A 13,631-nucleotide genomic window follows, 5' to 3' on the forward strand; every position below is an offset into this window, starting at 1 on the left:
TAGCACAGAAGTTGCTAATATTTTTTTCTTTTTATCAAAAACTGACAATATCATTTAAAATATTCATAATAAATAACACAGTCATTCATATTATCTTCGTCTCCTCGTTTTCGTATAACGTTCGTGTATATTGTTGTCACTTGACAAAATGTCAAAAGATCGTTGACACATCCTGATAGTGACTTGCTTAGAGTAAGTGTTTAATACTATCAGTAATTCAGTAGACACTAGCCACTAGGTATTCAATAAAAACTTACTGTGCTCTCCATAAAATATTAACTTAGTTAATAGAATTCTCATTATAGCATCTACGATATGGTTACGCAAATAGAAATAAAGGGATTTGACGAATTTGTTAAATACACTGAAACTATTGATGATAATGGACCGCCCGTTCTATTTTACTTTAGCGGCTCCAAATTACCTGATGGTAACAGTTGGTGTCCTGACTGCGTAGTGGGTAAGTTCAATTCTCCTACTTATTATTGTTGTACTAAAATCTTTTATTGTACTCCAATGAAGTAAGCATTACTACACAAGAAAATAAAGATTGTCTTTAAGTGTTTACTAATAAGACGGTCTATTCCTAGTCAGTATCGTCTTCACCATAAAAGCATTAGGGGTTCGGGCTCATATTATGTTGTTTTATTTTTCTTGTAATATATAATAGCACTATACAAGAAAAATTTAATAAATAAATTTCCATATGAAAATGTGTAAACATAAATAATAAAAATAAAAGCGAATTATTATTATTACTAATAAATAAGAGAAACTTTAATGCACTTAAACATAATCACATTGTCATATGTTTATTTGATGTTTCTGGTTTTTAACTTAGACAAGTTTTGATATAATAAAAACATACAATTTGTAGTTGAAATTAAAAACTCTATTGTAAATTGTTTTAGAACAAAGTAATGAATAGAAATGTAAACAACTTTTTTTATGTCTTTTGTTTGTGTCAAAATGTAAACTATCTTTAACAATGAACTTGTTTTTAAAGAGGTGTCATAGCAGTGTTTGACATTCTACTTCAAAATAAATCACAAATTTGTCAACATTTATTTAAACATGCCTAAAAAGAAAGTAAAAATCCATACATTGAATAATTATGATGAGTTCAAAGAGTACATTGAAAATATTAAAACACAGAGAAGTATATATTTTCTGTTCACTGGAAGTAAAAAAGAAAATGGTAGAAGTTGGTGTATTTCCTGTCAATTAGGTATTTTATTTTATTTACCTAATAGTATTGACAACAAAACAAACATTTCTTTTACATTATGCACAAAGCTAAAAGGACTCGACTCAGTGTCACACAAGCTAATTGTAACATTTGACAATTTGAAATAGAGAAAGACCTATTATCCATCCTTGGTAAATATATTTATGTAATATCAAGTTTAAGTCCTACGTACTATGAAGGTTTACTTTAAAACATACATCTTATTATTTATTTTAGTTTCTAATTATATTCTATTTATATAATCAAATACTATTTTTCTTTTCTTTTTCAGCGGAACCAATGGTGAAGGCATTTGTGAGTGAGCTCAATAAAAATATCATATTTGTGTATGTCTCTGTTGGGGATCGAGAATAGTAAGTAAATAGAGGTTTTTTTAAAAAAGTAGGATAGAAAAAAAATAAACTTAAGTTAAAATTTAACCAACAACTGCCATCATCCCCCTCAAGACTTGACTAGATTTTCCTCCCTTCCTTTTCAATTATGGAATTTGGAATTTTATGGAATTCAAAAAAATCTTATGAGTCACATCATTTTTGGTATTAACAAACATACAATGATAACTATATCACACTGTCATTGATAAGCTAAGATTAACTTTATGCGATTAAGGATAGGAGTAGGAATACATGATTATTTTATAGCTACTTGACTTTATACGGATTAGTTTCTACAACATGTTTGTTTAATTTTCAATTGGTGGGCAAGCCTAAACCTAAAAATTCCAATGTTGGTAGTGCATTGGCGATGTAAGGAATTGTTAATATTTCTTATGCCGACAAAAATAAAACATACAAATTTATTCATTTTAAAGTTTTATATGATTCTGATGCAGTACATTGGCTTGTATTTATCATTAATTTATTATAACTATGCGCCTTTCATGTCTTATGAAAATTGAACAACAACTGTTAAAGCATTTGAATCAAATGATCATTAATTATGTTGTTAGCATAGATATTAGGTAGAAATTGAGAACATATACAATTTTTATATAAACCATAATGTTTGATACGATTTATTCATCTAATGAAAATATTTTTTTATTTCTAGTTGGAAAGACAGAGCATGTCCATTCAGAACTGACAGCCGTTTGAAGTTAATGGTTATACCAACTATAATTAAATGGAAAGGAGTACAAAGATTAGAAGGTAGTCAGTGTGGACAGCGGGATTTACTACAAATGTTATTTGAAGATGATGATTGAGCAATTTTTAATTTTTCGCTTATTTACTTTTGTTGAAAAAAATTAACATATGCATACGATATATGATTTTAAAAATGTACCAAGCATATTAAATTTGGATGTAAATATTTATTAATACGTAAGAAAGTAATCCTGAATAAAGTATTTTGCAAATTATATTTTTTTATTTCTCGCCAATTTAATAACATCTGTGGTTAGCCCTTAGCTAGTTTTCCTTCTTTAGGTTTGTATTATACTTTTTAAATTTACATACACTTCAATACTGGGATGTTATTTAAATGAAATAACGAATTTTATTAATTATATTTATTTACATAATTTAATTGTATTTGTCATGTTTTATTAATCTCTAAGTTTTAATACCATAATGTTATATTTTGTCAATATTTTAAAAAGTCCTCTTCAAGAGGTGCGATAATCCAATCTAGAAAATTCTACGAATACAAACTCTTCATTTATGATCCACTTTAATAATGTTTATAGTTTTTTGCCTAACATTAATTATTTAAAACAAACAGCCTTATAGTTTTTGAATACATAGGTAATTTCACTTGTAAATATTTCATTATTAGTACACTCAGTTTGTAGTAATAGTTTTAAGATTAACTTCGAACAACCACCCTAACTATCACAGTATATACTTTACCCATCTCTAAATTAAACTAAAAATACACCATAGCGAAAGCTATTAAATATATTGTTATTTTAATGCCAAAAGGCAATTAACAAATATTCTATATATTTTTTATACATTGTGAAAATTTTATAAATTTGTGGAATATAATGTTAATATTTGTACATTTCGCACGTCTTAAAGTTTTATTAAAAAAAATTGTGAGAGTGCTCTTTAAATTTATGGTAGTTCTACCAAAAAGATAACCATACAATGGTCACATGTTACAAACTTGTACTTTGATTTATCAATAATTTTAAGCCGAATATTCACTATCGTTGTCGTATCAATTATAGACAATATATATTTTTTTATCAATATAATGTACACGCTTCTGTTATATTAAGACTCATTCGCAGTAGCAGCGAGTTCTTCAGGACTGTCGTCTATATTGAGATCTCTAGCAGGTACAGTTATTAGTACGTCGTAGAAAATTTTCTTGTTTCGTAGGAATGAACTTTTGTTGTCAAATATTACGGCATCTGGAAAAGTGAAATTAATTCGATTTAATAACTTAAATTTTTAACTTATATAAAAACAATTCAACGAGTAAGATAAAACAAAAAGGGCTTCCAATGAGAGCACATACGTTATAAAGATATTATTGTTCTCACTAATTAAATCAAAATAGTATTTGACGTTAGTGGGTCACCTATAAGAGACGGCGAAGGTGGGTATTAGATGTTTACAACCAAAATACTAATCTGATGATGACCACATGATTAAAGAAACAATTTAAAATATACAATATAACAATCAAACTTTAGAACTTTTTTAAATTATGCAAGGTATACGTACACAGGTACATAGATACAGTAGTTTTACTTATGACCGAGAATTTAGTTCTCGGATCAACGAAGATAATTCCGTTTTTTTCTGATTGTGAAAATATTTGAATGAGTCGTATATGATTTCATATACCATTTAATAGTATAAAGAGGAGTAACTTTGAAAAGTGTAACTTTGAAAATTAATAAAGAAATATTTCTTTCTATCGTGAGAATTATCAGTTTGTAGTATTAGTAGAAGTAGTATATTCTTACATGTAGCAGGTCCAGAGACAGGCAGAACTCCCACATCGACTGGTCCCTCTGCGACCTTCCTCGGGCCGTGTACCACACTCTCGTTGCCGTCTTGATCTTTCCTTTTTATGGAAAACTTTATGTCATGACTGTCAATGCCGAATTCCCATCTAGAATGATAAACAGGTTGAGCAAAATTATGATAAAAGTGTTTATTGTAGTAGTAAAAATCATAATCATAAACTCGTGATTAGTAAAAGAAGTTCGTGGTCAACTCGCATCCATACAAGTTCGCCAACCATGGGGTGCTAGGTAAGCTGTCTGTCACAAGACATTGTGCCTGAAATGACACCAAGTCATCAAACCGGAACCTTATTAGTAGTTAAACTACTTTTATATGGGTGTCCTTAATTATGAAAACAGCCGTGCTCAATGTGAATACCCTCCGCCTAAATAGAAAAATACATTAATTCTAAAATAAAATAATTATTATTTACAAATCGTGAATGTGTATAAATTTATAAGAATCAGAATTTAAAATAGCTACTGTACAAATCATGACCGCGTGGAATGGTGGCAAGAATGCTAATAGAATTTTCGTATTCAATCGTAATTCCGATTTTTTGGGCGAAAATTAACCGACCCAGTCCAGTCCAACTAGAATGTTATATGTATGTTTTAGAAACATTTCTGCACTATAACTCCAAGGTCGAATTATATTCGTTTTTTTGCTATCGGTACGAAGTTCTTTTACATGGCATACAGTAAACTTAACTGGCAGAATCATCACGTAAGGAAAAAGCGTTACGCCCTCTCTAGGAGATATTTTCCTCTCTTTCCTTTCCTTATATATACAGTTTTTTTTAAACTTATTTTATTGTGCTCGTTTTAATTCATACGGGATTGTTAATAACAATTTTATTTCATTGTATCTATTATTTAATACATAATTTATAGATAAAACTTCGTTCCAACCAGGAAGCTACGATTCTTCACAAAAATTAACCTCAGTTTAATCCCTACTATACACTTATCCGAATTTGCCCGAACCGAAACTGGATCGTTGTGATTACTAGAAAAAGAAAATGGCTGAAGTGCAATGATTACGTTTCGATTCGATTGCAACAAAGTGTCAATTTGTTAATTGAATTGATGAATGTTGCAGTCGATAAATCAGTATTACGGAGTATTATGCTATTCATAGGTCCATAATACTGATTTATATTTATTTGATTTGATATCAATTCGCAACAAATATTTGATAGCAACAGTTGCTGTGCTATAACCGTAATAGCACCACTGGTATCTTACGACATGTCTCGTATTTTATTTTTTGTGTTTTGAAGAACTTACTTTAGAACGCTTTCACTGTCAGCGCAAAGTAGATCAACAACGTGTTTTTCTCCAGTTTTCACTGTAACTTTAGTGTACTCTTTCTCAGTGTCAGCGACTACGTTTCGTGCGTAGTATTTCTTTGGTACTTTGCCTCCAGGTTTTACCTGAAATTAAAAGAAAATACATTTGTAATTGTATGACCTATATAGCACTGGAACCTCGTAACTCGTAAGTTGTTTTTATGGCTTTAGAACCCGACGTCTGTCGTGTCGTAATCGACTAACTAATAATAAAAAAGCTGTGGCGCGTGTCACTATTCCATTCCTAGGCGAATGAGGGGATAGAGAAAGCGCACAGATGCCTGTATCGAATTCAAATTAGCAGTCCGTTTGGGAATTTGGTGAGAAATACAATATTACACTTAATTTCAACGCCACTTTTTCAAGATTAGAAAACTGAAACTAGGAAAGTTCTATATTACGTTAAAATTTATTATAATCATAACTCCAGATAATTTTAGCATTGTATAGTTAACCTTACAACCTTGTTGGTCAACCTTATAAAACTGCAGATTACGCAGTCCAGGGTATAGACGGGGAAGGCTTAGAAAAAGTTACTGCGTTTCGAGAAATTATAAGTATTAGCCCGGGTCGGAGCCTATTATTTACATTTCTGTGCAACAAACATGTACATAATAAATAGTAAATAAAGGAAAGACCTACAAACGTCCTATAGCTTGGCTAAGGCCTCCCCTTCGAGAAGTTTTTGAGCTAATTCCAAAACGCTGCGTCAATGACACATGAGGCAGAAATTCATTCACACATGCAGGTTTCCTCACGATGTTTTCCTTCACCGCACGAGATGAATTATGAACAAAAATTAAGCACATTGAAATTTAGTCACGTGTGTCTGAATAATGTAAACACGAAATTGGCTTTGGTTTTATTTCTACCTTAACTTTTTCGACTGTGTATGACTGTAGCTGTGGGTTTTAGTTAGAAATATATAATTATGATACTCACAAGCGAACTGCACCTCGGATCACCATTTTCATCGACCATGGTACCACCGTAGTGCTCGGGGATTTGGTCCTTATCCACTATTGTTAAAACTTGAGCTTGCCATTTCTTGGCATCACATCCATATATGCGAATCTTGGATATCGTATATTCGTGAATGAATTTTTTAACCACGGAAAATGCCAATGAAAATACTTTTGGAGCTGGAAAGAAAAACTGAGTTTTCGAATCGGTATTTAACTACTATCTTTCTATATTTAATTTCCGGTTCTCCAGGTTCTTTAAATACTCTAAGACTTGTCAATTATATCATAATACATCAACATAAATATCATCAAATCTTAATCTTTTATTATGGAGTTTTTAAAATGACTGTAATTTTAAAATTAATAATAAGAATTAATGTTCTTTAAATTCACAACAGAAATTTTCCTTCAAGTTCCTTAAATCATTATCTAATTCGGACGGAAAATAATATACGAATACAACTGACCATTAACAATATAGCATATTTTCAGTATTTCGGGATAGTTCGCTTCGTATATCTGTAGAAGTGTAAAGACTAGTTCCGCTGCAGGCTTCCAAGCATATTGACGCATGCTGAATCCTTCCAAATCGAAGATAACCGTTACCTAAAATACGTCCAAAACAATCTTGATACTTTAATTAGAATACAATTATATTAAGTAACTAATATACTCAGACTTATTTTGATAAATTTTCTCTACGCTTGTCCAATACGGGTTTGAGGACAGACATGTGACCAGTTTTAAGTGGCCATCTCAGCTAATAATAAATGTAAGGCGTGTTATATAAACACACAAGATATTCAAAAGAGTTTAGTTTTATAATCAGTTCTTTCCAGAACTAATCTTCATTACATATAACGCGTACCTTAGGCCTTTGTAAATCTCTTATGAAAGTTACACACTCTGGCACACCCCATAAAGGAAATATTTATGAATGGCGAAAAGTGCAGACAGTATGAACAAGTAAGTAAAGCAATATATAAAAGAAAATAGAAGAAGTTAGTTCTAATATTTATATCTATTGTAATATAACACGGTTAAAGTACAACTTAAAACAGAGACGAGAATAGGGTCGAAGTGAGATAGCACGAGATTGGCCGCAATTTATAAATCTATTTTTTATTAGAATGGGCTAGGACGAGTTTTCAAGACGACTATTTAAGAATATTCTATCACCTTAAGAGCGTTTGATCCATGTGTCATCGCCTGTTTTCTGGCGATGGCCAGGTAGTTCTCTAAGTGTCGCAAAACCATCCGTATAATGTCTGTACGTGACACCGAATGCAATAGCCCCCATATATCCAGGCCAACAAAAGGTACTATTATGACTGTAACAAATTTATTTAATTTTTATAGTTACCTGAGCAATTAACGCGTGAAGCCAAATTAAAAAAATATATGTAAAGGTAAAAAATTTTGGAAAGGTTATGATAGGCTGTAAACATCGTATGTGTATAGATTAATAAAAATACAGAGAAGATAATGAGAAACGAATAAAATATGATTGAGCATAACTGAAAAATAATTGATCTATTATTTATTTTTGTATAAACAAATAAAATATGTAATTAATTTCCGTAGTCTTACCGATCGATGATCGATTTTTTTTTTTATTGATTATAAATGTAGGCAATTGACATTAATGACATTTATAAAAAAAAGTGCTTTAATCTCTACATCAATAAAAATAAAATATTTTATAATAAACAGACAGTGGACCGTTAGTTTGATTATAGATTTACTGTTATATGAAAATAGACTCACTTGGTGAACCTTCTTTGTCGAAACCGGTACTGCCACTTGGAAAGTGAGTCTCTAGCACTTCCGGTGCCTTCCATGATTCTAGTGTTGTATCGACACCCCATTTCTCGCGCCATTTCATTGACTAGAATATAATTATTATTATTCATGCTGATAATATAATATGCTTAATTATTTCCACAGATGTGGATACACAGTGAAAATAATTCCTTCGATCATGTGTGAATGTGGACACTCGTCGATGGTAGTTTTGAAAAACTAGATGTCATCTGCGGCTTGGCTCAAGTTTAAGAGCTTGGTCGTTAGGTGTTAATCATAAAATATAACCTATTCCTTGGAGTTCAGGCTTGCTCCATACAAATTTTCATCAAAATCCATTTTTTGGTTTGGCCGTGAAAGAGCAAGAGACAGACGGACGGAATAATAGTGTTAATTTCGTGTTTATAACATTAGTATACTTTGTTAATACTTTGTTAAAAGACGAATCAGAAGCTTTTGATACAGTTGTCTACTCAAATAAAATACACGTGTTTTGATTGAAATAAAATATTAAATGACATTATTATATTTGTATGTCGTTTGTTATTCATATGAAAAAGACGTGATTCGTTGAATTGAAATTTTAATAGAAGTAAAGAAAATGTAAATTTTGGATACACATTTTTTTTTAGTAAACTGTGTTTTATTAGTACAAAATGCCTCACTATAGTAATTGATTGTGTCAGTTAAGCTATTTTTTTTTTAATAAGATACATAACAATTAGCTTGGATTTGATTTTATAAGTTATTTGTTTATAAGTCGGTTTGCATGAACTACGAAACGTATTATATTATTTTGCAAGTTCTGACTTTCATTAGTGCACAATATTTCTACTCTTATTCTTTTTCCTCTTGTTATCCAAAATATATTTTTATTTTTTGCCTAGATTAGTGTAGGAATGTAAAATAGTCGAAGAAAAAAAAATGTACAAATTATAAAAACGAAGAAGATGTCAAAACATTTTATTATGTAAACTATGAAGGTTTTATTTAAATCAAGTATTAAAAGCAACGTATTCAATTTAACCTAACCTATCTCGTTTTTGTTAATATTGTTAACATATAATAACATAAAGGTAATAAGAAGCAAAATAGTTTGTCTTACGTCTCTTAGCATTTTTTCCGCGGCCTCTGGATTCCATTGTCTTGCTGCAAAAAAAATTATAAATGTATAAGTTAATAGAAAACATAGGTACGATACTTTACCTGATGACACTAATGTTATATGCAAATTAATAAAACAAACCTTTGTCCCTCAAACTAAGAGTACAACATTCAATTTACATAACATAAAATAAAAATAAAATCGTAATTGCATAAAAATAGTTGTTCAATTTATCACAATAATTTTCGCACCTGTACTTCGATCGATTCTTGCGAATCACAAACAAAAATAAACCAAACCTTTGCCTTCATAATATTTAAAAAGGCGAGACATTTATACGCAATAATTTAAAATTAGAATCACTATGCTTAAGAATAATTAATAGAAGTAAATAATTGAGAAATGAAACAAGATCACAGAAATGACCGCGTCTGTACCTCGATTCCAATTCAATGCCAATGTTGAATTTACTTAACCTCATTAATACCTATACGCACATTTATAAACTAAACGAGTTCTTCTGATTTATGAATACATATTTGTGAAGACTGACGCATATTTTTTTTTCTATTTTAGTTAAACAATAGGCTATTTGACAATGCGAAAAAAAAAGTGTCAATTATTGTAATTAGTATTTATTATGTTTAAAAATGGTTATTTATTAATGAAAGTTGAAAATAATAATTAATTTATTAAAAAATCCATAAATAAAAATGCATTTTTTTAAACGTTTGTCACGTGACACAAAACGCTCCTGATTGGCCGGGCTTATGATGACATCACTTGCTTGGGAACCTCGTTCGCCTACTGTATGTGGATTATATGTGCCACAGCTTACAATACAGGCACGTGACGTCACCGACCCCATTGGAACGCCATATTGTCTAAGTAGCGTTTTCGCGCGCTATTTAAATATTGAATTTTTAATTTGATATTTGATATTTGATCAATCACCTATTAGGTACAAAATAAATGAATCACTTTTTTCATATTATAAAGGCAAAGGTGTGGGTTTTTTTTTAAGTTCGTAACAATCGATCGAGGTACAGCAGTACCTAGTAGGTACAACTTTCATCCTTCATCTAATAATTACTAATAATAATTATAACGATGTATCTAAGCAAATTTGTTAAAATAATTTAAGTTAACAATAAGACGAGTAATCTTCTTTTATAATATTGAAAATTAGTACTTTACATAATAAATATGAATGTCAATAATTGCATTGCAGAGATAAAACCTTACTAATGACACTGGTACGAAGTTACTCAGAGTAAGAACGCTCAATCTCTTACAGTATTTATATTTATTTTCATTTATCTAGTTATGTTTAAAAGTCTTAGATACAATATAGTTAGAGCAGTAACTTCAAATTTAAATGTTATCGTTATTGCATATAATTTATACCAAATTATTCTATATAATGCCTAAAACTTACAGGCAATGCCTAGAATTGTATAGCATTGTACAATGACGAATATACTGTAGTGTATTTTCAATTCTTATAAAAGAACAATAAATATAATTATAATCAGTAAAAACAATACAATAGAACAATCTGTTCGTGTGTATGTCATTGAACTCCAAAACGTCTGATTCGACTTTGATGATTCTTGTGTATTTGAGTGGATCCATTTCATGGATTAAGATTGGATTAGGTAGACGGCACTGCGATCGGATTTCAGGTTTTTTTTTTTTTATTTAAGTAAACTTATTTCATTGGCACGAGGACGGACGAATCACGACGGGCAGGAGTTAAATATTTAATATGTATAACTCAAAAGTAAATGCTTGATTTCTTGAAACACGCCGCAGGGCTGTGTTCAAATATTTTGTAACTTTATTAAAGTTCTCCACGCAAATTTACAATGGACAGCGCTGACCTTTGACCAGGGATTTGCGAAATGTCATTTAACAAAAATGTCGGAGTGCACCGCAATGTGATCTTTATAAGTTTGGTTCAAACAAAGGTTAATGTTAAATCATAACTGTTATATGCAATGTGTATTGTAAACTGTTATATGGAGACCCCTATAGGATTCTTCACATAACAATTTTCATATGGTGCATTAGATATCGTAAATACCAGCTAGTTTATTTTAAATTTCAACCTGAATTATCAAAACGATTGTTCAAGCTTGTATGGAAAAAATGGAAAAAGATCTTTACTCTACCGTTCATAAACGATTTTTAATGAGCCAACGGGATACAATAATGTGCTAAACGTTTATTTTCGCAATCATATTTTGGTTAGAATTGAGTTAGTATGGCTGATGTACATATGACGTTAGGCATAATTTTAACTGAAACAGCAGACTTAGTCATTAGTGATTTCGTGGGTATGGATCTTCTATTATCCTTAAAAAGATCTCAAATGAATTTCTCATGGATATAAGGTATATAAAAACATCCTAAATAATGAACAACCTGAGATTGAATATAATTAACATTTGTCGATTAAATATAATAATCTTCAAATTTAAATCGTGATGCTGCCTGGTAATAAAGATATGCAGTGGAACGTAATTTTGGCGCACGTTACATGTTAACATTCTTTTAAAATAAATTCAACAAAATTATTCAATTTCTAACATAAAATATTGGATGTCATCTGTCAACTGACTTTGACAACAATGTCTAAGGTTATGTTTACGCATAATTTGAAATTACCGTTAATTTTGACATTTAAAATAAAAATGCACTTTTTATGCATTATGCATATCCGAACTAATTGTAATTTATTATCTTTATATTATCTTTGAGATGATCTTTGACATTTGTCTAAAGCTTCACTTTCCTTCCGCTTTTTGAGTCGAAATGTGGCTAATTTATTTTCGAAGTTTTTATAAAACTTATAGTTATAGTTATTTTTTTTTTAAACTTTGAATATTGTTGAAAATGGTTGTTTTAATGGACAGTCAGTTCTATTTTGAAGATTTGGAAGTAAATCCATGTCGGATTATCGAAATTAATTTCGATATTTGTCGCCTCGTGGTAAGTTTTGAATCTTTCTTCGAAATTTGAATTTATTCGAATTGTACTGTGTCGTAACAACGATTGTGGTTCTTTACAGGGAATTTTTAGAATATTTTCATTAAGTTTGGAATATTAAAGTAAAAAGTATAGGATTTCGAAATTTATAATAGATTCTAATCAGAATTATTTCTCCTTTTACAGTTATTTTTCAACATTATTTCGTTGGATATTTTGAAGATTTAAATAGAAGTTTACTTCTGGGAAACTTATAATTTGAAGTTTACTTGGTGAAGATGGATTTTTGGAAACTTTTAAGGAAGTAAAACTTTATCATATTAATTTGTATTACTGGATCTTGGTATGTAATTTTTACATATTAATTTTCGCCGAAATTTAAATGCGCGAGATTTAATTAGAAATTAAATTACATTTATAAAAAAATTTGGCATTCAAACTTTATTCAAACCTTATCAAAACGTTATTGAAACTTTATTCAAACATAATATTTCACTATTTGAATTTACTGTTTAAATTAATTTATAATTATTTAGAAATTTGGTTTAATCAAGTTGATAAACTTGACTTGTTTGTAAATTTGTTTTAAGTAACTTAGTTGTCAATTTTGAATAATTTTACCTAAAGTTGAAATTTGACATGTATTCAAATATTTTTGTTGAACTTTAAAAATTTTTTTTTAATTTGGTAAATATTTATTTAAGCTTAATTTAAACGGATGTAAATATCCTGGCGCCCGATTATGTTAACAATTAAATTTAGAATATTATATGAAAATTACTTTTTCATTTTTTTTTTTAATAAAATATTTTTGAACATAGATTTGCTGTTTTTGTAAATCTATTTGTAATGTTAAAATAATTTATCTGACTTCCGGAGCACTTTCTTTTGAGGATTTGTTTAGTTTAAAAACTTTTCCAACTCTACCGATTTTTTATTTTTTTTTTGCCTCAAAGAAATTTAAATATTTTTTTTTTTATTGACAGTTCACTCGTCAATACCCACACACCCTATTTTAACGTTACAGCAGGCAAACTAAAATAAAATATAATACAAATTAAAGATATTTTAAGGACAATGACAAGATGTTAAAATATAAATTGAAAAAAGGGTATATACAATACAAGTATTATTATGTTATGGAAGGAGGAATCGATTTATTTTAGGAGCATATTCACGAAAAGTGAAAAATAATTTGGACATT

The 13,631-nt window shown here is 29.6% G+C and overlaps 2 protein-coding genes and 1 long non-coding RNA gene across 3 annotated transcripts in view; 1 reads left to right on the plus strand and 2 right to left on the minus strand.

The window, feature by feature from the left end:
• The first annotated feature begins 166 nt into the window (after window positions 1-166).
• Window positions 167-2,609, plus strand: LOC113396234 (thioredoxin domain-containing protein 17-like). The gene is made up of 3 exons (XM_064215543.1): window positions 167-460; window positions 1,521-1,602; window positions 2,300-2,609. Exons 1-3 carry the CDS (start codon window positions 316-318, stop codon window positions 2,451-2,453), a joined length of 381 nt encoding a protein of 126 aa, XP_064071613.1. The 5' UTR covers window positions 167-315; the 3' UTR covers window positions 2,454-2,609.
• A 258-nt stretch (window positions 2,610-2,867) lies between these two features.
• LOC113396229 (SEC14-like protein 2) overlaps window positions 2,868-13,631 on the minus strand; it is a 41,844-nt gene continuing 31,080 nt past the window's right edge. Inside the window, exons 3-10 of the mRNA XM_026634104.2 lie at window positions 9,437-9,480; window positions 8,296-8,416; window positions 7,708-7,859; window positions 6,996-7,134; window positions 6,506-6,705; window positions 5,502-5,647; window positions 4,170-4,318; window positions 2,868-3,608 (exon numbers count right to left, since the gene is read on the minus strand). Coding sequence (XP_026489889.2) covers window positions 3,469-3,608; window positions 4,170-4,318; window positions 5,502-5,647; window positions 6,506-6,705; window positions 6,996-7,134; window positions 7,708-7,859; window positions 8,296-8,416; window positions 9,437-9,480 — 1,091 coding nt within the window. The 3' untranslated portion in view covers window positions 2,868-3,468. The remainder of the gene's footprint in view (window positions 3,609-4,169; window positions 4,319-5,501; window positions 5,648-6,505; window positions 6,706-6,995; window positions 7,135-7,707; window positions 7,860-8,295; window positions 8,417-9,436; window positions 9,481-13,631) is intronic.
• LOC135193380 (uncharacterized) lies at window positions 10,019-10,373 on the minus strand. The gene is made up of 2 exons (XR_010309201.1): window positions 10,275-10,373; window positions 10,019-10,231 (listed from the first exon to the last, which is right to left on the minus strand). It is a non-coding gene; the product is annotated as an uncharacterized LOC135193380 (long non-coding RNA).

Source organism: Vanessa tameamea, chromosome 8 (assembly GCF_037043105.1).
Source record: "Vanessa tameamea isolate UH-Manoa-2023 chromosome 8, ilVanTame1 primary haplotype, whole genome shotgun sequence".
Classification (NCBI taxonomy): domain Eukaryota; kingdom Metazoa; phylum Arthropoda; class Insecta; order Lepidoptera; family Nymphalidae; genus Vanessa; species Vanessa tameamea.